The 27,845-nt window shown below is 40.8% G+C and overlaps 1 protein-coding gene across 3 annotated transcripts; it reads right to left on the minus strand.

Annotated features, from left to right (window-relative positions):
• Positions 1-2,353: 2,353 nt before the first annotated feature.
• On the minus strand, positions 2,354-19,051 carry SLC25A16 (solute carrier family 25 member 16). 3 transcript variants are annotated; one of them, XR_007889356.1, is made up of 10 exons: positions 18,908-19,051; positions 17,850-17,942; positions 15,515-15,648; positions 13,890-13,953; positions 8,180-8,301; positions 7,590-7,656; positions 6,684-6,846; positions 5,776-5,844; positions 3,461-3,673; positions 2,354-3,167 (listed from the first exon to the last, which is right to left on the minus strand). XR_007889356.1 is itself a non-coding variant. In XM_051617937.1 (9 exons), the coding sequence occupies exons 1-9, from the start codon at positions 18,999-19,001 to the stop codon at positions 3,517-3,519; spliced, it is 963 nt and encodes a 320-aa protein (XP_051473897.1). In that variant the 5' UTR covers positions 19,002-19,051; the 3' UTR covers positions 2,354-3,516. The 3 variants fall into 3 exon arrangements, 2 of the variants coding, with proteins under 2 accessions (XP_051473897.1, XP_051473898.1); XM_051617937.1 differs by having other exon boundaries at positions 2,354-3,673; XM_051617938.1 differs by lacking the exons at positions 15,515-15,648; positions 18,908-19,051 and having other exon boundaries at positions 2,354-3,673; positions 17,850-17,923.
• Between the last annotated feature and the right edge of the window lie 8,794 nt (positions 19,052-27,845).

Raw genomic sequence — 27,845 nt, forward strand, 5'->3', positions numbered from 1 at the left:
TTTCTTCGCATTTTTTGGCCACAAAACCACTTCATCAAAGCATTCTGGACGTGAAACCATCAATCACTTCTAGCGAAGGCTGAAGGACACGGGTATTAAATCTACTCTTCCTACATCAGTAGGACTGTTGTGCAGTTTCAATGTCAGGAAAATTCTGTATTAACAGTTTGGTCTTGTATCTCTTTCCTGTAGCCAAAGATTGGGAAACAGTACAAGGCTCTGGTTAAACAATCCACCAGAAGGATCAAAGCTTTTATTTTTAAAAGGTGAGAACACACTTCAATTTTGGGGTAGGCCTGAAATACATGAAGTAAACTACATTGATGTTGCTTTCCATTGCAGAACCCCTAGTAGGAGCTTACTGGACATTTGTTATGCATTGATACCTTTAAATGCACAGTCACATCATTTGGCTTATTAAAACAGATTAGAAAATAATTTTACTTTGTACACTTGGTAACTTTGCATTCTGTAGTCTCATGTTGCTTACACATCTCTCCTGCACCAAAAAAGAAATATATTGACAGAATATGGCTATAAAAATACAAAATGATTTAATTTTTTTTAAGTTAACTAAAATCCAAGCAGTCTGGTATTTTCTTGGATTTCAGACTCTCTGTAGAGATAACCCCAGACTGCTTAGTCTAAAAGTTGCACTAAGGTGTTCAGATGATGGCTCTTTTAATTTTAAAATTACAGTGCATCAGCTTTCTCCAAGTTTGAGCTCTGTATATTCAGGAATTTGTCAAAAATTTAACACAAGATAATGCATTTTTTTCCCTCCAATCCTGTGACAAACAGGGAGTTAAGATGGTTTATATGCACACTTTTAGGCTACACATTTAATCAGGTAAGTCTGAGGGGAACCTACAGCTGTGTCTTGCCCAGCCATTTAGTTATTTTGAGTTGTGAATGCCAAAGACAGCTTATAACAAGTGTCTTGCATACTCCTTTCTCCAGGAAGGAGGGGAGGATTTGAAGAGCATCAATAGATTTGTCCACCCTGAGGTCTCAACTCACTTAAGCAACAAAAAACATGTGGAGAGTATTAGTAATGAAACAATAAAGAGACATTGGAATTAATCAGTGTTAAAAAAAAAGGTTCAAACATAAAATTTGTTGTGCACTGACTGCAAACTGCAATATTGGTCGTCCATAAATGCCTTAGTTACAGCAGGCAAAATTTTCAATTGTAAGAATGCAAATATGAAGTATAAGGTTTATTTTAGTGACACAATGTTTAATCACTGGAAACAAATCTGCCCCAAGACTGAGATTTTCAATAAGTATCACAGATAAGCATGTGAGACTGTCTCAGCTGAAGGAGTCAAAAAATGGTGAGGCTTTTTTTTCCTACTTTCATGCCAAAAAGTATTGGAACAGGTAAGTCGAACAGAGTTTAGAAATATTATCCAGGGCTACACAACAGTTCTTCACAAAAATAATTCCTTCATGGGATAAAACCGTTATGGGATTATTAAATGATAATTTTTAGGAAGTAAAGACAAAAGCAGATATTCAGGCCCCTTCCAATTGCTGAAAATGCAAACAGGAAAAAAAAATGGGTAAGTACATGATTAAGGCATATAAATTAGTTGACTGGAGCCTCATCTTGTACTTTTTACTGACTAAAATCACATGTTGCTTGTTCAGTACACTGAAAATATTAAAGAGACTGACAGAAAAGCAAAGGAATAAATCCTTCCATAGTGCAACACAAAAATAAACCCAGTTTTCACAGGGATATAAAAAGCATTTACAATTAAGTCATGTTTCCATTGCGGTAGTCAGATACTCTAAACCAATTCTATGTTTTAACTGCATGAGGAATACTTGATTAAGCTCTCCAAAAGAGCATTAGAAATACAGCTACTAAAAAATAAATTAGAAAATCCAGTCTACTCAAAAGTATTTTTCTTTCAAAGACCTTGCTCAGAAGTATTACAATACTTCCAACTGTAACATTCATCCACTTTAAGATTTTATTTTGCAAAACTAATCCTGAAAATACAGCACAGTTTAATCCAGGTCTATTTTTCATACTCAATATCCTACTCAATTATTTAAGGGACACTTTTCACTGCCCTTTTCCTCTCAAGAGTGAACATGCTGGATTCAGCTTTATTGTGCCCAAGACCTGCCTATTTGAGTTCCTCAAATGTATCACTTCCAGTAAAACTAAGATGTAAACCTCTAAATTTAAGCATCATTAACAATACTAACATGGCAAAGAACTGGCACCAGAAGAAATGCTTGTTTGCTCATATAGCAAAACCACACAGGAAAGAAAAATGACACTTTTTTTTATCAGAGTGAATTTAAGTCTGTTGCCAGGGCAAATCACACAAAGACATTAGTTCAAAAATTTTAATAAAATAAATTCAAATACATCTCATTTTCTGTCCGTAACTACATTGTTAAATATCAAAGAAATACATAATTTTAAGAACCTAGAAAAAAAATTGAGCCACAAAAGTTGGTGTTGAATATATAATTCAGAATCCAGCTTGTCAAATTTGTCAAAATTAACCATTCTTGCCATCCACCACTTCACATAACCATTAACAGTTCTTAAAAGATAAAATATTTACAATAAATAAATAACTTATATCGCTTAAAGGCTTTACACAGTTTTCTGAATCAAGTGAGTAAAATCAAGAGTACCAATGCAAATCATATATAAACAAGGCTGGAAAAGAATTCTCTCAGCAAAAGGAATTGTAGGAGGAAAATGTGAGTCTGTTTCATCCCATATTTTAGAAACAGTACATACACATCAGACTCCAACACAACCTTCATTTCATTTTTCTTGCTCCAGAGGTTGACCATGGTCCATATACCTAAATAAGTAAATGCAGCAGCATTTCTTAGAATAGAATGTATGACAAGAAACTGGTTTCCATACTACAAGATTTCAAATAATGTTACATACATCTTGTAATTTTTTTATTGATACGGTTGAAGAGACTTTCACATGTACCCATCTGGAGATCGAGGCATTGTTCTTGCACACAGAAAATTTGTACAAAAAAAAGTGAAAGATGCTTAAGTTAGGCTCTGCTGAGTTCGGCTTCTACAGAGCTGGCAAGTATCTGAATGTGAAAATCATTGCATTTTGTTCAAGTCAGTTTATTCCATTTAAAGTAGAACAGATGTCCAGCTACTACCTGAAAAAGCAATGGAACCATGTGTGTAACTGCTGAAATGGTGATAAAGCTAAACAACTAACAGCTTGAAGCCCATACAAAACGTGGGTGTGATTCTCAAACTGTGCAGTTCTTAACATTAATGAAGCCTACAAGATCAAGTGCAAAGAAGTGTTCCCAGCTAACGTTTATTTTGATCTGTCTCCTGGGTTGACTCCAGGAAATTAACCCCTTTTTGGCAAATAAAAACATCAGACAAGAGCAGTTCCACAGAAGCAGATAGTTTTTTTTTTAACTTCAAGTAATTCACTCACCAATATAATTTGAGGACTGGTAGTGTAGTTTTTTTACTGGAAAGTCTTTCAAAAAATTAGTTGAGGTGCAAGAATTGTTTCATAAGTTCATATGTGGTAAAAGCCACAGCCTGGGAAGGAATACAACGAATATAATTCAGAGATAAACCACGGTACAATCCTCTTCGTATTCCATGTTGTTGATACACATACTTCAGTGTCTGCACCATTGTACTGGAAGAATAAAGAACTCAAATCACTACTGCATGCACATTCAATAGTCAAAATCTCTGTCAATACAGCACACTTGTTTTACTTGGTTCTTAAGAGACCTATGGATAAAAACCAATGGGACTCCATATAGCAAAGCATCATAGTCTTTATAGAACTCAGAAGACAATCTGAGCTTTTGCAAGAAATGTAAGCACAAGCACTGGGAACTGGAAAGAGGACAGTGCTATTCCACCTAAAGAACTTCGTCTAAAAACATCTGCCCTAAAAGTCATATTAAGATAATTTATACCAGAATGGCTATGCATATTCTGTTGCCTATCTGGCAGGAAGGAACTGAGAAGCATCAATTAATTCTTCTTACAAATGTAATAGAGTGTAACAGAAACTTAATTTGCCCAATGTAGTGCACACTTCTTGCATCAAAAATCAGTATGCAGGCTTGTATCCCATTCTTTCTTTGATCATACTACCCATCCTTCTAAAGCTCTGCATATGAAATTTATGTTTAGCTCTGTATCCTACATCTTGCATGCATGTACATTCCTCCACTGCTACAAAGACAAAAGTATTTCCTCTCAAACTATAAATCCTAGACTTTAAGTATATTATATTTGACCTTATTTAAAAGCAGAATTTGCAGCACATATGCAAGGAGAAATATTTACCTCACATACTTATTTTGGAACTGAGCAAATGGACATGAAATGCAAAACAATGTAAAAATCTGAAAGGTGCTCAATACTTCCAAGCTATTAAAGGCATTACTCCTTGAGGACATCTTCCATATGCCTCAAAGCTTCAACATTTCCTACTTTTTTTTATCCTCTCATCCTCTAGAGACCTACATCTACTCTCCCCTTCAAGGCACAGCTCTCCAAACACAGTCACAACAATATGGTTAAATTTGGGAGCCTAATATCTGTAAAACTAGTTCTCACAAATGCAGAAGGTACAACTCCAAGAACAATTAACACATTTTTATTTTACAACTATTGGGAGTGGAAAAGAGCCACTACAAAAAAGCATTAAGGCTGCTAAGGAAAACAGAACAGCAATTTTCACAGTAAGCAACCCCTAGGTTGTTTATGAAAGGTCACAAGGACATACTACTGTTAATAAGATCCAATTTGCCATGCAGGAGGTTCACACTGAATCATGCCCATTTAGATACACACAAATCCACAAGACTGAAGGTAGCCAAGATAAAACTGTCCTGGAATTGGATTTGATTGAGGCAATTTGAAATTCAGTTTTTCAAGATGAGACCTGATTTAATACTAGGACCTTAAGATCATCTAGCTCCAACCCCCTGCCATGGGCAAGGACCCTTTCTACTGTATCACATTGCTCTAATGTCCCATCCAATCTCTCCTTGAACAATTCCAGGGATGGGGCAGCCACAGCTTCTCTGGACAACCTGAGCCAGTGTCTCACCAACCTCACAGTAAAGAATTTCTTCCTAATATCTAAATCTACCCTCTTTCAGCTTAAAACTGCTCCTTGCTACAACTTCTCAAATATGACAGATAGTGGTTTAGTAACTTCATCCACCAGTTCCCTCAGGACTCACAGACAGATCTCATCAGGTCCCATGGACTTGTGCACCTTCAGGCTCCTTAGATGGTTCTGAAGCTCAAACTTCTACAGTGGGTGGTGCTCCATTCTCCCAGTCCCCACCTTTGCTTTCTGCAACTTGAGCAGTGTGGCTTGAGCACTTGCCACTGAAGACTGAGGCGAAGAAGAAATGAAGTACCTCACAGCCTTCTCTACATCCTGGATAACTGTCTTCTGTTTCATTCCAGAGAGGGCCCACATTTTCCCTAGTCTTCCTTTCATCACTGACATACCTATAGAAGCTTTCCTTGTTGTCCTTGACATCCCCAGTGAGATTCTACAAGAGCTTTAGCTTTCCTAACCTGATCCTTGGATGCTCAGACAATTTGTGTGTTCCTCCCAAGCTACCTGTTCATTAAGAGAATGAAGAAACCAACAACATAGCAGTCTGGCCTTCGTTTTGTTTTGTTTAAACTTTAAAACTAAGAATTTAGCTTTGCTCAGACTTCTAAGAATTCAGTTAATATGGATGAAAAGAAAATACTTACAGGCACTTTTCAGAGTCTGGGAGAACTGCTCCTAACTGCATTCGCCTACGAGTTACATCAAGGGGATATCTACAGAGGAGATATTTGAACAGCAGTTCAACCAGATGTGTGATGACTGTATGAATATTGTTTTAAAGAGTACAGCAAAGTCCACGTGCAACTGCCAAGCTCACTTTTCAGTGAGTCAGGAATCCAGCTCAGATTCACAACACAGCTCAAAGTTCTCCAAAAAGGGAGATGTTCCCTATACAACCAAAACCAGTATATCAGATCTCTTAATGTATTCCATTAGGCACAAGAAAGGAAGACACATGCAGATCAGATGAGAGTATAAAACAGTCTGGAAAATGCTGGAAAGATAAGACACCTAAATTAAAAATAAAATTAACAGTTTAAGGATTAGTAGAAAATTACATTTGTAACAGTAATTTAGTGAAAAATTGATGCCGTAAGTCCATTAAATTATTTTTATAGACAAGATAAAATATAACAAGGACAGCATGAGAATGGAGAAAGCAGGCAAAATAATTTAAGAAAATAATCCCAAATACAATATTTAAGACGTGTTCTGTTTTTTAATTCTATGGCTCCACAGGTTACATTGCTTTCAAAATAAATCAGAACAACAAATTCTGCAGATTATGTTCATGGTCAAAATTTTATAGCTTACCAAACGAGTTCCCAACTGATTTTGGGAGATTATTTTTGCATTTAACTGAGTCAATGCATAGATCTTTAAAGATCCTGAAGATTAAATAGATATTTAGTAAACAAAACAATAGGAAAGAACTGAATCTCAATGTCTGATTAACCTGATTTTAAAACCCTACTAACAACTGGACTTACATAAAATCATATTCTCAAAGAATGAACAGCTATATATAAAAAAAACCAAAACCCAAACTTACGATATCGTCTGAGCTATTGCTCCAGCTATGCCACCACACAGCAGATTTACATGTGTTTTCAAAACTAAGACATCAGGATTATCTAATGAAGGCCGTCCAAGCAAGTTAGGTGCTTGAGCAAGTCCAATGCTCTTTAAGGTACCAAAGGTAAAAAATGAAAAACCTAAAAGGAAATTTCATTTTATGTACTTTCATAAAAAAGCAAACTATTTCTTGATTCAACATTATAATAAACTGCTGCAATTGCAAAACAGAACTATTTTCCAATTTTTTCCAAGTTTTTCCTAGGCAGAAACAATATTTTGAACTTCTACAGTAACCTCTGTCCAAATGAATTAGTGTTTATAATTTACATTAAGATAATGCTTTAAATAAGCTAGACTATGGGTTATAAATTACAAGTAACTACTAAGATCTTTTTAACTTATCTTTTAAATATGAGTGTAGCTTAGCTGGACAGTTCTCGTGTTCTTCCCATCCCACATCACCCACTGCTTTAGCTTGTCTAAGTATTTACATAAGAGTCACCAGGAGATGGAGCCAAGAAAGAGCTCTGAGTCTCCATCTATAGCATGCTCTGCTCTACCTGCTTGAGAGAAACATCCAACATTCTTTCTTGTGTGAGAACTGGGAAGCAGAAAAAAGAACCACTGGTTTACCTCTGTCCCTCTCAGCTCCAAGTTTTAGAGAAGCTAGGCTTTGCCTATTGGAGATATTGAACACACATTGATGGATTCTAGATTAAGACTGAAGAGCTGCAAATGCTTCTACTGGCCTCCCTTCTCCATTCAGTAAAACACAGAATCCTTGATTTTATCAGGACCTAATTAACTAGGTGTGCAAATACATTATGTAAATTTAGTAGCACAACTGCTGAAGGACTGCCCAATACCACTTTCAACTTACCTGCATATGGTGCCATTCCTACAACAGTTGGCATCAGCCCTCTGTAGAACCCACTAAAACCACCTTCCTTTGAAAGAAAAACAAGTACATTTGTGACAAGAAATACAACAAGCATCTTAAGCTACACGGTTGCTCATACAGATTCACATAACTATCATCTTCTATAGCACCAAGGAGCTAACATCAAGTTGCATTTCTTGTGTCTGAGGAACTGAAGGGACAACTGCCTGGCTCCATCAGGGATAAAGAAGTGAAAATGAATGAGAAAAATCTACCTCCAACATCATTATCTGGGAGACATTTCTGAATTACACATATTCCTCCTCCCCACATTATTTTTTATCATTACTACTTGTTCTTGAAAAGCAACTTCTCTGCTGTTTTTGACTTCCAACTTACAACTCCTAGCTACATCTTAACAGCCTAAGTAGAAGGAAGCATCCAGATAATTTCTGGATAATTAAAAAATTCAATGTGCACACAAAGAAGTCATGTTATTTTCCACCAAGCCACTAAATTCAGTGCAGTGCAACATTCTTTAAAAAGCACAGTTTGCTTTTACAAGACCGAAGATTAAAAGAAAAAAATACCTTTGTGTAAATCATCTTGAATGCATGGATAATTCCCATGTACTTGTGTTCCCCTTTTACTTGGAAGGCCAGACGAACTCTAACCATATCAAGAGGGTAAGTACAAATCACTGCTGTAATACCTTTATTAAAAACAAAAACAAAACAAGCAAACAAAACTCACCTACACCTTATCTGATTCTAGGATTATTTTGAAAATTAGAATTTCCTTGTGTGGCAGTGAATATAATAGCATATACAAATTATTTCTTTAAAGAAACACTTTAAGTCACTCATAATCAGCAAACAGGAACACAAACTTCAGCAACACATGAAGGATTTATGTTCAGACTTGGTGTTCACTGAAGCTGCAAACCTAGGCCTCCAATTTCCAAAGATTGATGGGCCTAACTGCATTCACATGAGCAATCTTATTGAAGTCTGTGGCTCACAGGCATCAGGCTAGTCAAGTGCATCAGCTTTACTGAGTTTTAGCCATGAAACCTAATCCTACCAGATCTTACTAAAAACCCTACAAATCAAAATACTAACTTTACATGCTTAATTTCCAGAAGGTTGTGTCAGAATTTGATATGATTACTGGATATAGATACACATATCTATCTCCTGCATCTGAAAATACCTAGTGTATTCCAACAACACTGAAAGACCAGATGATACTGATGAAGAGTACCAAACTGTGTTGCATTACTACATTTTAATAGCTCACATTACACTGGCACTTCTGTTTCAAAATTATGACCAGAAAATGGTATTTCTAGACACAAAATGCCAAAAAAGTAAATATTTGGATTAATCCAGTTATTAACTGCTCCAAAACAGATGAGATGCTGACCAACTTGCAATTTTGGAAACAGAACTCAAGTACAGAAAACAACTACTCTAACAGTTTATCTGAATAACAAATTCTTTCCTCCTAATAGTCTTTGGGTTAAACCACCCAATTGCTGACAAATTATTTGAAGGGAATAGTGAAAACTGTTTATTAAAAACAAAGGTAATTTTCTGGTGTTATACCACTATCTCTTAAAAAAATACTATGAAAAGGAGAAAATGAAAGCAGAAAACCTTTGTGACTGCTATTGCTTTCTAGCAGCTGCTCTGATTTAGCTAAACACCCTTAATAGTTAGTCCTACAGAAGACAAACACTTTCCATGCTGGCAGGAAATTGCCACTTCCTTTTAAGTTTTAATAGGCTCTGAATGATACCTCTTTTTGTATGTGTATCGTTTCTCCTCCTTTCCACAAGGTCAAGAGAAAACCACAACAGAGGAAAAAACAACCAAAAAAACCACAAAAGCAAACCAATAAGACCCGAACACAACAACTCCAGCAAACTTCATAATCTTTATGTCTGGAGAGGAAAAAAAAAACAACTCTAATAAACTGAATGATCTGGCAGAAGATACCCAGGATTATATAGGGAGAAAAAAATTAACACTACAGATTAGCTATCCAAAAAGCTGACACCAGTCAACTGCCAATCGAGAGTAAAGTTTGTGGCCTTCTGGAGTATCCTACCAGTAATTTGTTTTAGAAGACAAAAACATCTTTTAGAGATTTTGGACAAGTCTTCCGAACAAAGGGCAGACATCTGCAGTTGATTTCTGATTTCTCACTCATAGGGTTCAAAAGCTGGAAGCTGCAAAACACCAAAGCAACTTCAGGACTACTTCCACTGACCTATGTTGTTAAACGCAACCTCTCAGACTGCAGCCTTTTCCTAATGGATTGCCTGCGATGTTCAGGAACATTGTAAAATGGATTAAGTAGTTTTTAAAAAAATGAAAGAGAGGAGAAAACCTTTTACAGATCTTAGGAATTCATAGGAAAGTAATCTTACTTCAAAAAAGCCAACTTTGTGCCCCTTCTCTTTCAAATCATGCACTGATACATATGAAGGAACATTCCCTGAACAAAAACTTGCAACCAGAGGAACCAAGAGCTTGGTGAATGCACTAACTAGTGAACACAGTCCAAAAATAGCACGATTCAAAAAAACAACAGATGAAAGTGAAAGAAACCATATGTAGAAATGAGTTAAATAAGATTCCTATTATTTTTACTTTTTCTTTAAATCCTTTAGCCACAAATTCTGAGGCAAAAAAGGGATTTATAACATCATGCACAAAATATGCTTTTTGGAGCAACTGAGAGTGGGGGCTCAGAAGAGACTGTCCTTTCTGGGAGGAATGATGGCCAGCTTTGAGAGACAAAGTCATGGTGAAATCTACAACACTATCTCATATCTACTCCCTAAATACTATGTTATCAGAAGTCTGACCACAGCACATGAAGGCTGATTCCTTGTCTTGACAAAGCAAAGTTTATCCCAAAAAATGCAAGTTGAGCCAAAAATCTCTCCCATGGTTCGTTTAACAGGACAGAACTGTAAGTATCTCAAAAGTTAAGAGATACATATTCCAGCTCCCAGTGCCTTACCTGAAATAATCCTAACAGGGCAATGTAGCTCCTCTCTCCTTTAAAGAACTACATCAAGAACAGCAGACTTTTCCGTTGCAAATGTTGACTCAGAAGTCAAGGAAGTCAGGGAAAGACTATTTGTCACTTACAATGTTGTCCTCAAGCACCTTTGACCACTTTTGGGGACAAAATACTAGGTTACACACCCATTTACTGAGACTTGGCATCAATGAAGCACAACAGGAACTAGACTGCCCTTGATTTGGTTCCCAGGCTTTAGCAGTTTATAATGAAATGAGCTACATAGGGATTTATCTGTCTCCCAACTTCTCTACTATTCCTCCATTCTTAGTTATTTTTTTCTTTGAAAATAAAAAAATGAAAAAAACATCTGGAGCAAGAAAAGAAAACCACAAGTGAAATACATTTGCAAAGAGCAGGTACTGCAACTAATGCATCTATTAATCTAATGCACAAGTTTTCATAATTTCTGTGTTATTCTTGCTGTACTTTCAGTAACTACAGAGATCAAATTAAGTACTACCAGGTGATTCAGGGAAATAGAGTGCAAAAAGTGATAAGAACAAGTCACAGCCTTAAATTGCAGAAGATACGCTCTTAACTAGTATAAAGTAGATTAATTTATCAAGGAGGCATCTTCGTATCAAAACAAAGTTTCAGGGACTACATATCCAGTGGAAGAGTTCATGTCAAATATTTATCAGACAGGTTAAAGAAATGCCTAATTCCAAGTCTAGTATTTCTAAACCTACAATATATAATCATTTCTTTCTGAATTGCATCTGAAAAAATAACTTTTTACTATGTTGACTCAAGTAACTTAATTACAGACTACTTAAAATTGAGTCAGTCTGTAACCTTTCCAACCGCTTTTACTACAACTAAATAGATTAAAAAAACATCTATTCACTTCATGGAACTTGAGTTTATTCTAGATAACACCTAGTCTTTTATGGCTTTTTAAGTTAATCAAATGCAGGGGAAAAATACACATCTGTGTTTTAGTTCAGATTTTTCAATTAGAAAGCTAAGAAATATTTAGATTTGCAAAATCATCCTGTATTATAGGTGCTTTTTGACCATGTTATTTCCTAAACCCCACTAACCTCTATGATTTCTCAATCTTCTCCCCAGATGTCTTTCTTTTAGAGAAGTTATCCACCATTTACCTGTTAATGAGGTGTTCCAGCTCAAATTTGAATCACACAAGGCTCAGGAAATTCAGAGTTAAAGTTTCCACAGTAGCTTTAACTTGGCCTCCTTATATATATGCATTACAATAGGTTCTTCTTTTCTCACACTGCACTACCCCCACTCTCATCGCCTTGTTTTTCCCTGTGGATATGCTTTTGATCCTGTTTATCAGTAACAGAAGAACAGAAGATACTCATGTTTGCCACCACTTTGGAGCAGGTCTGTTGACTGCTAGTAATGCAACACTGATGTAACCAAGATTTAAGCATCACACAGAAGTGAAAGCAGACAGTTGTGTGGCTGGATGGTGTAGAGGGGACAAAACGGAAACGGATGTTTTCAACTGTGTCATGTTGGGTTCCAAGAAATGGCGAAGACTCCTTTGCACCAGCAGAGGGGTGACATGCAGCACACCACGTCCTTTAGCCATTTCAACTTGGAAGAAAATAATAATATCCCTTGTTGGAGCAAGCAAGAGACTAAGCCATGGGAGTTAAAGCAAGAAATATTACCAAGTGCTTTTGAAAGCCTTTTCTTATTTTGTTTGCAAATCCAGGGAACTTCTGTATAAAAACAAACTCTAAGCTCTCCCTAATGCCTCCTTCTTCCTGTATCTCTGTATCTCCTTGGTATACTCAATGTAAACCCTCCCCTCTTACACATCTAACAAACAACCCAAAAAGCAGCTAATGCCAACTAGTAAGCAAATAGTAAGATACTCTCATGTAACACTACTGCTACATCTGACTGCTATATTAATTTCAACTGCACACTTAAGTCAAGCTCATCTACTCAGTTTTGGGGTCTTCAATACCAGACTGGAGTATATTGTACTTAAATGCACCTCACAAAAGCATTTCATTTGATCATGGTTTTAGAATAGTACTGTATATTAATTTTACCTCTGCTACTCTAACCACACAAAACAGATTTAAGCAGTAAGGTGCTTAAAATAATGCCAGATGCTCTTAATTTATGTACACAAAGAATTCCAGCATGTCCAACACTGTCAGAGTTAAGCTGATTATTTAGTGTTTTCATAGTGCCTCTCAAGTCAGGTTCCAGGTCTCTGACAAGACTCCTGAAAAAGCCAATAACTTTTTTTGGGAAAAAAGTATTCTACAGCTAAACCTGGGAGGAAGGAAAGAAAGAAAAAAGGGGAAAAATCCAAGGTTTTTTTCTACTTCTTTCAGACAAAAAGCCAGCCAAACTCCAGAACATATTTTGCCAAATGGGTTTTGCTAGTTTTTTTAGAAACTTTGAATTGTTTCCTTTAATTCTTTCCTTCTCTGATGGCAAACAAAGCCAAAATACTTCCATGAGGTCTTCCTAGTTTAACTAAAAGTGATAGTACTAACAAACCCCAGTACTTTTATTCCAGAAGAAGCTAAATATTAATACTCATGTGATCACTACTTAAGGACTGTTACTAGACATTATTAAGCCTGTTTTACAATGTAAAAGCACATGAAGAACCACCTTGAATAGAAATTACTTACCTTTCCCTGTTTTTTCTTAGCTACTTTTGGCTGAATGACTAGCAAGAGGAAAATAGCAATGTATAATCATACTATATACTGGCAGTTTACAAGTGGGTTTTCTACTGCTGTTTCACCAGTTGATAAATTGTTCACACATATGGTCTAAAAAGTATCACGATAGTCCTGCATTTGATGTTGAAAATATAGACATTTCTGGCAAATCCAAAGAATCCACCTATATAAGAAGCTGAAGTTCCCTCTATGGGCTTCTATCCAAATCTAGTAGCAATGGCAGACAGGCTGATGAGACAACTTTAAAACCTGCATCTTTGTACTTCACCTTGATGACACTGGATTTTTCATTTTTTAAAAGCCATAAACTCCATAAAAAACTGTGTATTACAACAAAGCACAGAATTCAATGCTTGAATAAATATATATTAAACAACGCTCTTTTAGACAAACAGATTTCCATTAGGCAACTATTTGTTACATTAACCATTTACTAGTAACACAGCAAATCATCCTCTAAAAAAAATATTAACTTTGCAGCAAAAGGGATGTCTGAAATCCAAGTACAAAACTCTACCTGCCATGGATCCAGCCATTAATCGATGCACATGCCCTGAAATTCCAAGTTGCTTCTTTATTACCTACAAAAGAGATAACATTTACCACAGTTGTGTATCAGAAAATACAGGGAAATCCATCACACAGTTTACTAACACATTAATGCAAATTCTGTGGCTGTTTCCATTAAGTTTACAACACTAAAAACACAAACCAGAGCACTTTATTGCTGGTAAAATAATTTTCTGAACACTGCTGTTGTTACCAACCTCTTATTAAAACCCTAAAGTGCTACAATTCTACTAACAAGGCAGAACAATTGAAATATTTATACCGTTTACATCCGAAGCTAGATTATTTAGTTATCTTTAATGTGTGTCAAACAAGACAAACTGAATGCTGTCCTTGTTGCATGACAGAGCAAAGGACACTGAGCTAAGTTGAAAACTGACATTTTTCTCCCATGCATAGCATATGAAACATACCCCTATAAAGATTTTTTTTAAAAAAGCCAGTTAAACAAAGTTAAAGAAAGAAATCAAACAAGCATTTGAGAGCAAGGACTTTCTTTGTCACATAACATCCTGGAAGGAAGTCAGAAATTAGTTTCCAGGCTTTTCTCAAATAACTGGGACTATTAAGAAGCAGTTTCTGCTATTAAGATGATAATATAACATCTTCCTTAAGAACTGTTTTTCCTTTTACATATTCTTGCAAAACATCTTGAATGCTTGTTGCCATAGATAAAAACTGCTATGATATTAAGTGGTTTCTTGAAATTTGCAGATTCATAATTTCATTCTAAAGCACAGCATCCACTCTTATTCAACACCACATAAAACAAGCATAGGTCAACAGCATTTATGATTATACAACAAAAAAGAGCATATCAAAGTCATTACAAACTTCTTTGTATCAGCCTTCTGATATTTGCTTTTTAGGGAAAGGAATCACAATTCCAATCTGTCATGATTAAAAATCATACAATTTACTACCCTGAGTACTAATCTGACCTTTGAAACACAGAATTCCTTATCACTAACAGTAGTATTTTTCACCACAAAAGCGAAGTTTCAAAACATGTTCATGCTAACACCTGACCTCCAAAAGATGTTGAAAAGATTTATTTTGTATTTATCATGAAAGAGTAAATGCACAAGAGCAGAAAGGAATCCACAAGTCTCTTGTGGGACCCCAAAATGAGCATTTTCTCTTCCAGGTCATTTTTATCTAAAGCCTGACATAGTTATCTGTCAGTTCAAATACAGGAGTCACATCCAGACTTCCAAGTTTAAAGTTATTTCATTGAAGCACTAAGAAACCAAACACAATATAATAAAATTTGCTCCCATATTATCCATAAATACAAATAGTAGCAGACTTAGGTTAACTTTGTCTTTCATAAAAAGTATTATTCTCATAACTACAAAGGTAGGAATTTTTTTCCTTAGGCAACACTGCAATGTTTCATTGTTTCCCAGACAGCTTAAATGGGTAGATTCAGATAAAATTAAGCAAACTTGAAAAGACACGCAGCTAATTACTAAGAGACAAAAGTTTGCATTAGTTTCCATCACTGAAAGAATCTGTACTCATTGTAGACAGAAAATAAAAAGAAAAGGAAAACAAAATGAATTCAACTACCTTTTTATACTGGTCAAATGCCATAAACTGAATTGCACCATATGGGAAGATTCTAATCATCATTGCCCCGTTTCCTTTATACAGCCCAAGGTAACCTTCCTTTTTGGGGACAGCACACAATGTAGAAAACACTCCTGCCAGCAATACAAAAAAACATTTAACAATTACACTGCAGGGGAAGGAAAAAATAAATCAAGCAAATATTATTGACAATAAGTATGCATAGAACTGAGGCTAGACCATATCACTCACATCACTATGATGAGTGGAAAAATCGACTTTCAATGCCAAAACATTGCCAGAAGGAGGTTTAAGGTCAGGTTTTATCAACTTTCTCAGTTCCCAGACTCACTGAACCTCTTTCCAAATTCATGCATTCAGGCCCCACGACTTGCCTGGACTGCAAACAATCCTATTGCAGGTTACACCATCCACCCACAGCAGCTTATAGGAGCAACAGAAGGAAGGAAAATGGTTGGCTTGCAATTCAGTCAATCAAAAGTTAATACTTAATCTAAAGCCATGGGAAAACAATCTAATACTGCTACATGCTAAATTGCAGATCAAATGCCATCACTGAGGAAATGAAGTAAACAAGTTTAAGACTCTCATTACTTGCAACTTAAACATATCACACTTCCTGTCCCAGAGCTGCTGCAACAAGAAGCAATCCTATTCCCTTTTAATAGGTGGGAAATAATGCAAAATCATACCAAGTTTGGTCAAAACCTATAGCTTTATTATAAGCATTATTAGCTACATGTTATAAAATTGACTTTTTTTTTAATTAATAAGCTGTACCAGCTAAACTGTTTTCATTCATATACAACTACTTAATAGAAAAGCTGAATGAAAAAAAGCTTACAGATTTAGCTTACTTTCAGACAGAAAGTACTTGACAAACTTTTGTTTGAAGTTAAATAAAACAAGTGATAATTGGTTTCTGGGGTTCTAAGAATTCAATGCTAGATGTTTTTTTAAGATGCCACACTTCCTATATGCCTCTGAAAATACTTATGGCTTTATTAGAATTTCTCTCTACCCTGAAACGATGAGTTACTGTTCTTATTTCTTAAAACACAGGCTCCAAGATCCCTGCAGCACAAACTCCACAGAGCAAGGGCAGTAAAAACATTTTGAGGACTTCAATGAACTAATCCACCACGTCTCTGCACTTACAGGTATCTCATCCAGATAATTTTCCTTTTTGCCTACATGTAACAAAGGCATGCATTCAAGTCAGACAGCTCAATTAACCGTCACACCTAACACCCTAAAGAGGCAGGAATGAAAGATTTTACTTGCCAATTATGGCACGGTACAAAGCAAGCGGAAAATAAGGATTTTAAATAGCAGTCAAACCAATTATTTCAGCCTTTGATGGCCAGACTGCAGATTTGAGTGCATACTTTTGTAACTATGTTACCAAAACGTCACATTACTTGTGTTTCCCTTTTTTGGTATAGTGAAGTGAATATAGCCATTGAATTTTGTTTCAAGATTTATTTTTCCAGCCTTTAAATATATATATATATATATATTCAGCGTCTAAGTTAAAAATTCCAAAGTTTCATTACACAGCAAACTAAGCACCTCATTTTTTTTTCCTTGACAACTGTAACACATTTCAGGACATAAGTTAAGACATAATTCAACAACACGACAGAAAATACCTCAAATACTGTGCACAAGGGGGCACTGTTACAGCCCCAGAGTGTTACTGACCCTACGGACAACTGAGTTCATTCTCCCTCACCATGATGCAACACAGACGCCAAACACAGCCAGCCACCGGCACCTCACGCCCAGCTCTCCTGCCTTCAACGCCCATCAGCCACGCTGCTGCCTGCCAGCACAAGGGCACGAGTCCCGCAGGCTGTGGCGGCCACTGCCTTGTCACCAGCCCCCCCAGGGCTACCCAGCCCTGCAGAGCACTTCTCCCCACAGCCCTGAGATCTGGCAGCCACTCAGCAGACTAACCGCAGCAGGTACCAGAGGTGACAGGTTTTACATAAACGATCCCAGCTTTCAGCTTGTCAGTACCATGTCCTGCTGGCTTCAGGAGGGGCAAGATCAAGCCTAGCTCTCACATGCCTTATTGAGGATTTTTCCTGACATCTCAATCTTTACCAATACTGCAACTTGTTTGCACAGGGCTTTTTCTTTTTTAAAGACTTAAAAAAAAAAAATCACCATGACACAGAGCCTGACCAGACACAGCCTTCCCTCTGATTAGCACCTTTGTTCATCAGCGACATCGCTGAATAACTCAACATACCCAAACCGCACACATCACACGTAACACCAAAAATTAGGCACACAGCAGCCATCTTACCTAGATGTTTGTAATGGTGGTTATGAGCCTGCAGCAAAATCTTTACTCGATCCAGTGGTGCAGTAGTCGTTTTGGCACAACAACCTGCAACGCCTTTCCAAGAGGTAAAAATTAAAAGTGAGGGGATGCAAAACTTCATGTCGGCAGAAAAATGAGGATTTAAAATTTTTTTTAATGTATTTTTAAAAGGGAATAGGGGAAGAGAAACTCAGGAACTGGAAAAAGCCCCAATGACAAGTAAACAGCCTCTATCAGAAGTATGTTACAAAACCCTTAAAGCCTTAATGAAATGTATAAGCTACTTTCCCGATTAACAAAAACCCAGGCCAATGCCTCAGCTGCTGAAGTCGCAGCAGAAGCTCTCAGAAGTTACTCCAGAGTTTTCCCCGCCCTGCTCGCTTCTCCCCCTCTGCGGACGCCGGCCCAAGCTGCTCTCCCAGGGGAGCGGGTACGTGTTGGCCGTGCCCCCGCCGCTGCCCCAGAGCCAGACCCAACACAGAGCGCAGCCTGACGTGAAAACTTGGAACAAACAAACCATCCTCCTGCCCCCTCGCAAACCAGGCAGCTGGCGGCAACACCCCACAGGGCGAATAAACAGCCTTTTTTCTTCGTTTTTTCCTCCCACGAGGTGAATAACGCGGGGTCGCGTTCGCTGCCCGCCACCCACACGCTCCCGCTGCGGGTCAGGGACAGCCCAGCCCCCCAGCGAGGGTCGGGGCGCTCTGAACATGGCACTGGGGACGCCCCGGGGCTCTTGGCCGGTTCTGACACACGTGCGAGGCACTGGCGTCTACCCTGTCACCCGCATTAGGGGGGGGGAAAAAAAAAAAAAAAGGAGGAAAACAGGCAACGCGAGTCCCCTGCTTCCCCAGACGACGGCATCCTCCCCAGCAGCTTCGCCGGGAACGCGGAGACGGAAGTGACCTCCCTCCCTCCCGCACGCCGCCCCGGCCCCCGCTCTCTTCCCCCGCTCTCTGCCCCCGGCCAAGCCCAGCCCGACGCCCCGCAGAGCCCGGGCAGCGCCCGGCGCGGGGCAGGGTCCCTGCCGGGGCACCCACCTCCGGCGATGAAGGAGCGCAGCCAGTAGAAGTCGCGGCTCGCCGTGCCGGGGGGCAGCGCGGCGCCGGGCCCCGCCGCCGCTGGGGAAGCCATGGGGCAGGGCCGGGCGCGGAGGCTCCCTCGGGCAGCCAGCGGGACCCGCAGGGGCGGAGCTGGGGGCGGCCCACGCCGTCACTGCGGGCCCGGCCGCCTCGACCCATCTCCGGCAGCGCCGGGCCGCGCCGCGGCGCCAGCGGAGCGCGTCACAGGCAGCAGCGGCGGGGCGGGCTGTCCCTCCGCCCCCCAGCCCGGAGAGGTGGCGGTGGGCACGGTAAGCAGGCTGGGGCAGCCGGGAAAGGCGGCGGGAACCCACCCGTGACCGGTGCTCACCCGTGGTTTGGTCGAGAGCAGAGAGGTGTGAACTGTTGGCTCCCCCGGGGATCGCTTCCTGCCGCTGCTTCAGCCTGGTCAGCTAAGCCGTCACCTGCTCCAACACACACAGGTTTCTAGAGCTGTAGGTGCATGCCACCAAAACCTGAACATCTTGAATTAGGCCATGAAAGACACATCTTTTTTTTTTGTTTTGTTTTGTTCTTTTTTTTAAAGCATTTAAATAGCTACTTAAACGGCGCTAGAGCATCAGGGTTTTTGTCTACCATTATGGTTTCATATCTAGCAAAAAAAAAAATCCTCATTATTCAAGTTTCAAAATTCATCACAAAAGGAAGTAAAATATTGCCAAAGCAGAACTTCAGCTTTTTGAGAATCAGAAAGGTCAAACCCAGCATCATTTCTGCAGCTGACAACATTTTTTCACAATTTTTAGCTTCTCTGCCATGTCTCTGTTGAATACAGTATGTAGGGCTTTGCAGCAGGCATTTAGTTAACTACTTCTCAACTCCTGAAAAATAAATCATACACTCCCTGAATGCTGGTGCACAGTATAAGCAAGAAGAGCATACATGATGCCAGACACTGGTGACACAGTTCATGCTGTCAGCCTCTCAGTTTTCTGCTGTTACTCATACTTCTCACCCACTTTTTGCCCCATGCCTGTCAACCTGAGTTTCTAGTAGTTCTTTTGCCAAAATCCCTCTTTTAAAAGTCAGTCTCTCAACACGAAGAAAACAAACACATCTCTATGGCTGCACAAGGAAAATGAACCCATTTCCAAACAAATTTGCTGGAACATACCTTCTTCCTGCTTGTGTCAAACTGCCTTTAGCAGAAATTACTTTTTTCCCTGCAGCAGGTTAGAGTCCTGAAAATTAAGTTTGCTTCAGCATTGGGAAAACTTTATTTTGCTCTATTTATCATTATGTAATTTATATATTTGGAAAATGGCTGTTACCATACACGTATTTTCCAGTAATAAAAAAAACCTGCATAGCAAAGGTGGACAGATTTCTTCCATAAAGTATGTAATAGGTCCTTTACAGCAGAAAACACTAGACTTTCTACATTTTTTTTTAACATACCTGGGAAATTAATAGTTTTTGCTGAAGCTGCTCTGATGTTTAAGTCTGTCATGGAAAAGCAGCTGCTCTGTGAGTTACTAAAACAAGCTTTTTAGTCACTGTCAATGTGGTTTTCCCCAGGCAATTTGATATTCTTGTGCAATTCTGCTCAGGAAAAGCCTCCCCACCACCACAGCAGTCATACTACTTCAACAGTTCCAGCTGTAGAATCTTCATCTATTTACTGTTTTCACACAGAAATGTGTTGCAGCTATACTAACAGCTGAAAGTCATCTCATTCCTAGAGTTTCACCAGTGACTAGTAAAAATCAGATAACCACAAAAAAGGACTTTTATATCTTTTGGATAAAGGCAAGATCTTTCAGGAAAGGGCTTTCTCAACTCCTATCACTTAGGGAAACATGCACCATGAGCACCTGCTGTATAGGAAAGCAATAAGAGACTTGCATTGCAAAATTAAACAGAACATCTTGTAGGGAGATACTAACACACAAAGACATTCAGCAGTGAGCTTTATGTGTATAGCTTTTTTAAAAAATACTTTCATGTTATTTGCTGCAATAAAATGCTCTAAAGTTGTATATTCTTTAGTAGCTTTTACTCACTATTTGTACCTTCAAATCTTAACATACTGCTGTTACTTCTTTTTTTTTTTTACCTTGAAGTAAGTGTTTATGCCCTTTGCAGAATTTTTTTAGCAACCTCTCCTTTCTGACCAGTTCTTAAAAATCATCAGCATTTTCAGTGTCCCTCAGGTTACACTGATGTCTGACACTATGTCATTCTTCCCTGGCAGATGGATAATTCAAAAGGGGAAAACTTTAAAGTCAAGTTACTAAAAAACAGAGCTGCTAACTTGAAGAAAAATTAAAGTAAGTAGTTTTTTTGTCAATAGCTATAATTTGTTTCTGATTTTTTTCTTGCCAGGGATGCTTATTTTTGTAAAGATGTTTCAAATATTTATCAATTGAAATAAATTATTAAGATTAAAGTTAGGTAAGCTATTCTCATGAAAGTTGTTGCTCAAAAGATTATTTTCAGGGTTGTTAAAATACTGATAGACACCCAGCTCTGTTTTGAGACTGTTGTACAAATAATCCTCAAGTATCATGCCTCTGGACTGTAGGTACTGGAAAGATTTTTTCCACTTTATACTTGCTTCTAGTTTTTATTACTAGTTAGTGAACTAAAGCAACATTTTTCTAGCTGTCTGTTCATCTGCCCAAACCACATCCAAAGCCAGTAGAAATACATAACTTTTCCCACATTAGACTCAAGAATTTGAAGATTTTTTTTTTCCTTCCTCTGTAACAGACCTTACAGCTTGCAGATTAGAAGTATTCAAATGTATCTGTTTCTTTCCAGTGTGGCACCTTGAGCTCACTTTATCTCCATCTACAAGTCAACAAGGCAGTACTACTTTTTAAGGTGACAGGAACAAGGGTGACCATAGCATAGTTAATATCCTCACCTCCAGGGTGCAGTCCTGCAGTGGGACAGGTAGAGCTGGGTCCTGAGAACAGGCTCCATCAACATTCATAGCAAGGGTACAAAGCAAATTTAGGATCCATCTTGAAAGAAAAGCAGAAGATACAGTCCAAAACAAGGTTGAAGACAAAACTGAGATTCTTTTAGCAATCAGATCCAGGCAAGAAACAAGACAAGAAGCAGAACTCAAAATAAGCAGACCCCTAAAACACCCATAAGAAGGAATGAGTATGTGGCCAGGCCTGAGCTTAAATAGAGCTCCTGGGCCCATGGACCAGGTGTGTGGGTGGAGGTCCCAGGTGAGGCTGGTCAGGGTCATTAACACCTGTTGGCACCCTCAGAACCCTGAGAGTCCCTACCTGTAGCAAGTCAGTGATGTCTTTAAGGAAAAGAAATAATTCACTCTTAGAAGTCATTGAGTCTGCAGGTACAGTGATGCCAAGTTTCTCTAGGTAAGCAGACCTCTTCTTTCAGATGTAGGGAAGAGATGTGCACATGGCTTACTGCAAAAAAAGTCCAAAAATGCCATGTCAGTGCATGCAAAAATAGCCATGTCTTCCCAGATGTTATTTATGTAGCTTGTGCACAATCATGTAATGAAGTATGGTCCAAGATTTCCAATAGAAATGGAAACTGGTCAGGAACATTTGATAGGAAATATTTAGAATAAATGTGATGGGCCTGTATGATGGGTGCCAGAAAGTGAAATCATAGTCCCTTCTGGCCTTACTTTATGAAAAATGGGATTAACACTTAATCTGTGTTCAGCATGCTTACAGGTGTTAACTTATTTTCAGTGCAAATCAGGCAGGTAGATACTATCTATAGAACCAGGGCCAAGAAAGTCTAAATGAGGAAGTCATTGTCAAAACCACAATTAGAATTCAAGATTTTTTTGCATTAAACTCATGTTGTTCAAGACTTTTCTCTTTCAGATACTGCCAGCTAACAACTCTGTGGGTGATTTATCTGATCATCTGTGTTACAAATTCAAAGGCATTAACAGGGGTTGGCTTGTGTTCAGCTGGGTTCGAAGGCACAGCACCTCATCAGTGCAGCACACAGCTTCCTAGGTCACAGCTGGGCTGGGAGCAGGCTGGTCACTTTGTCACACTGGACTCCCAGCTAATGAATGTGAGGGAGGCTTTGCTTTAATCAGTGCTTAGTAATCACTCAAGGAGCCAGCTCTAATGTCTCAGCATTACTTTTCCACTGTGAGGGAGGCAGGGCTAGCTAAGTTAGGCCTGAGTAAGTCCAATCTTTCCCTTACAAAGCAGCCGTGTCTCTGCAGTGTAATTCCTGGAGCTTTTGATTAGTGAGGGTCTCAGCCTAGGTTCAGCATGAGTGACACATCTAAGCTTTCCTAGCCTGGACTGATGCCATGCTAGTTACAGGGGTCTGATCCAGGTGACTCTGCAGGATCTATTTAGAAGTCACATATGTTAATAGTTCTGTTTCCAGAGTCAGGGCCCTGAGGGTAGTACCAGGCCTTAATAGACCTGACCAGCTGCACCTGAGGCCTCCACCCACACCCTCTGCCTGTGGACCCAGGGGGTCTATTTAAGCTCAGCCCTGGCTGAGCTATAGGTTTTGTTGAGTTAGTCTAGCCTTGGTTCTTTTTAGTCACTATGAGACCCTGTTCAGTATCTATTTGAATGGTGTTTAACTTTAGTTACTCTATGGGTCACTAAGCCAGCCTGACCTTTTAGCCCAATGTCAGGCTTCTCTCATCTTCTGGAAGCTGTTTTATCATCTGAATTCTGACCTGAATGTGGATGCCACTATAAGGCTTGTCCTGTTTGCTCTGTGTGTGTACAGAGGGGGCTGGGTGTTGGCCAGTGAGGTCCTTGTCCTGCTGGGTGTTGTGTGGGGTTCCATGTCTCTCAGGGAGCGACTGTCCCTTTCAGCTCTCTGATAGTCATCATTAACTTAAATTTTCCTTGAGCTGCCTGTAATGCATAACTACTTATAGGCTTGTGCACCTGTGTTCCTCGGTACTATGTTGTCCAGTTTTAGTCATTCTGCAGGTATGTACCAATTTGTGGGGGTTTTTGGATAAAAAGATGGGGGTGGTGGCTCTGTGTTGGATTAAAGGTTCCATCAGCTTTAAAACTTTATTCCTGACAGTAGCTAGTAGCATATATACCCAGGGAAGAAGACTTGAGTTGCACACAGGTTTATGTCTTCAGCAGTCTTCTAGCTTCAAGTAATGTGTAGCCAAAATGGTACTTGTGTTATAAGTAGCTTTTCATTAAACATTTTTCAATTTTTTTTGCTTTAAAAAAAAACAAACCTGTGAAGTTTTTAGCATCTACAATGTGCTGTAGCAGTGAGTTATATGGCTTGACAAAATGTGACGTGATGAAGTAGCTGTCTTCTGGTGAATCAGTTGGATAAACTGACTTTATGTCCTCTGGAGAAACAGTGAGTGTTTACTCTCTGATAACGCTTTCTGTGCTGCTCTTGTTTTTTTATAATGTATTGGTTGGCATTTCACCCAGATTACCTTCTTTCAAGGGTGAAAATCTCGGTGTGTTTAGCTGCTCCTTGTGCTTTTGGTTATGCTTGTGCCATTTCCTGTGCCTTTTGAAGTTCCACTTAGCACCTTTTAAGCAGAGCAGAACTGCATATTATATTTGATATGTGATTAGACAACAGATCTGAGCTAAATAATGATGGTGTAGTGATGTTTCCTGTTATGTTTTATCCTTGTTTTGTGGTGATTCCTTTTGTTCTGCTTGGGCAACACATGACAGTTGGACAGAGGACACAGAGTTCTCTCTCACAGTACCAGGGTCTCTATTTGTAATGGTAGGAGGTAATTCAGAAACTATTATTTCCATGTTTTCCCCGTGTGCCTCACTTGGCATTTTAGTGAAAGGATTTTATCCACCCTTTTGCTGCCCAGCCAGTCATTACTGTGCAATCTTTCTCCAAAGATCTATGCTTTGCTTGTCTTGGTAGGAGGAGTATCTTAGTGTTGCCAGGAAAGGCTATCGCCTTGTGCTACTTGTTTCCTGGAGTATTTATTAATGTTGAAAAAGACTGTGACCATATGTGTCTGTGAAAATGAGCAACTGTTAAATCTTGTTTGCCTCCTAGTCTTTAGGATGTTTGTTTAATGGGGTTGTGATTATACATGTTGGTGTCTGGAGGCTCCCAGTAACCTTCTTAATCCAACCAAGCCTTAGTCCTCCTTGCTTGTTGCTTTTGTCCAAGTTACTCCTCTCTTGCTCTGCATTTTGTTCAAGCCCACAACTACCAATTTATTACTGTCTTCTCAAGAAACACACTCTGCTTATGTGGGGCTTTATCATAAAGTTCCAGTTCTTTCTATTTACATTTGCTGTGTGCAGCACTTTGAGAGCAACAGTTATTTTACTTCTCAAATTGTCTGTTACTTCATCTTACAAAAATAGCTTGTGTTGCCTCTTATTTTAGCAGGGCAGGTATTTGTAATGACACAAATCTTGATATCTAGCCCTCCGGAAAAGCAATATTTTCAGCAAGCTTCATAGAGGAGGACATGGAGTTGGTTGCACCTGGCAAAGAACTCGTGTATTGCAATAATTATCTGCCACTAAGAGTTGATCATCCAGATGTTTAAAAATCAGGTTTATGTGCTGTTAATTTCACCTTGCTGCATCTGCAATGTCTGTAAGCTTGACTAAGATTCCCAGATTGTGTTCCTTTTTCACTGCAAGGAAGTAAAAGGGGGGAGAGAAGAGGATGTAGCTACGAACTGGTGATGGGCTACCTACCTGCTGGCACTGAGCTGCAGCAGGAGCAGTAGGCTGTGCAGATCTGTGCCACTGCTGCTCCTTTTCCACAGCTCAACTAAAATAGTGAGCAAAACACTGGTGTTTAAAGCATATTTATGGGAATGGACATGGACAGTACTGCTCTCTTGTAAGCTGTAGAAAAGCCTCTCTGCAGGCTTGCATTTCATTGGGTTCATTCACATTTGGAGCGTGTTATGCTACAGCAGCTAGAGACTTAATAATAATTAAGCTTTTAAAAAATAAAGTCCTGCTAGGGTGTATGGTTTCACAGATCCCATTTCTAGCATCTGTTTTCTAGTCTGGAGAGATGTTAGACTTGGTGGCCTGCTTTCCACTCTGACAAAAGGCTGTAGTGATCATGAGTTGTGTAAGAAGGCTGGACCCACTCTTCCTCTTATTACAACGTTTTGCTCACCCGCTTCCCCCTGGGAAGGAGCAGCAAATATCAGAGGCTCTTGATGGATGAGGCGGGGGATGGGGAGAGCAAGGCTCATTATTTTTTTTTTCCTCCTTGCAGGAGGGAGAGGGGAGCTCTGCAGCTTTTCCTCTCAACCAGCATCTCCCCATTGTCGAGGCGTGTTTGCTCCACTCGTGGGACAGCCGGGCCTGGGTGGGTGCTGGCGTTTGGGGTGATGTGTAAAGGGAAGGGGCTTTGACCCCTCGCCTGTCACTGCTGACCAGACTTGTAGCCCAAAAAAAGGGATGACTTCAGAGGGTGTCACCTCCTTTGGTGGTCGGAAGCCATGCGGTGTCAAACTGGAATAATTTGGCTTTTCTTTTATTACAGTCACTTTCTTGATATTTTTGGTATTGTTAAATAATCCCCAGTGCCGCCAGCCTGGGGGGGGGGAGGGTGGTGCAGGCGGGGAGGGCAGCCACCACCCTGGCTTTCCCCGGGGCCGCGCCGGGCCAGCCCCGGCATCGCCACCGGGTCACCCCGCAGCGCGGGGGCGTGGGTGGGGGGCGGCGAATCCCGCTCCAGCCGCGGGGATCCAGGGCGCGTTTTGCCGCCTGCCGGGAGGGCTCGGTGCGGCGAGCGCCCCGCCGAGCCGCCCCCTCCCCGCTCCCTCCCGGAGGGTCCGGCCAGGGGCGAGGCGCTGCCGCCCAGAGCACGTTTCGCCCGGGGCCCGGGACTCCCTCTCCCGCGCCGGGGCTCGTCGCGCCATGGGAGCCGGACGCCCGCGGGGGCCCGGGCCATGAGCCGCGCCTGGCCCCCCTCCCCTCCGAGAGCGGATCAAGCCATGCCAGCATCGCCCCTTCCTGTGAGCTGCGGGCTGGCCGCGCCGCAGCCCTGGTACGTGTGCGGGACGGGGGTGGGGGGCGGCGGAGACCTCTGCGTTCAGCCCCCCCCCCCACTCCCATCCTATTTATTTTACCCCCCGCCCCATTTCTCCCCCCTTCCCCTCTGGCTTGGCCGTTTGTGCTCGTTGCAAAGTTGATCTCGGGCGGAGCGGGGAGGGGGAGGCAGGCGCAGTCCCGCGGCCGGGCTCGGGCCGTTTCGAGGCAGGGAGGAATAAGCTGGGGGTTATTCAAATGCAAAATGCAATGTGTTGGCCGAAAGAGCTAAAAAGTCCGGTCTCCCTGGCTGTGTTGGAGCGTGTTTGCGCTGCAGCAGCCAGAGCCTGCCTGGAAAAACCCGCCAGGCGAGAGAAACTGCCTGCAGCCTTAGTGGAGGGCAGGGAACAATTAAAGGGACCCTGCCCGGCAGCCGGGGCCCCCGGCCAGCCGGAACACCGCCGTGGCCTCCCACCCCCGAAAAAGAGGCGAGCGAGGGTCGTTCAGCAGCATCACCCCCCTCTGGAGATGCGGGGCCGGGGCGGGCAGCCCCGGGGGCTGCTGCCGGATTGGCGCTGCGGGTCCCCAGCGCTCCCGCTGGGCCCGGCCCCATTGTCTGTATGCCCGGGGAGGGCTCCCGGGGTTGGGGGGGCTCAGCCAGCGGCGGGGCCGGGCCACGAGGAGCCGAGGCCTCCCCCCTAGGCGGGCCCTGCCTGCCCCTGCCCTTCCCCCCCGGGGTCCGCCTGCTTGCAGTAAGGGAAGCAGAGCCCGGCGGGGCTGCAGCCCCCGAGGTGTGCCGGGCTGCCCATCCAGCCGCTCTTGGAGCTTGAGGGGAGAAGAGGTGGTGGCCGTCTCGCAACCCGGAGGTTTGGTGCTGGCGGGGATGATCCTTGCCGGTCCTGTGATGGAGCTCCGGGAGAAGGATGCAGTTCTCC

Source organism: Apus apus, chromosome 4 (assembly GCF_020740795.1).
Source record: "Apus apus isolate bApuApu2 chromosome 4, bApuApu2.pri.cur, whole genome shotgun sequence".
NCBI classification, from domain to species: Eukaryota; Metazoa; Chordata; class Aves; order Apodiformes; family Apodidae; genus Apus; species Apus apus.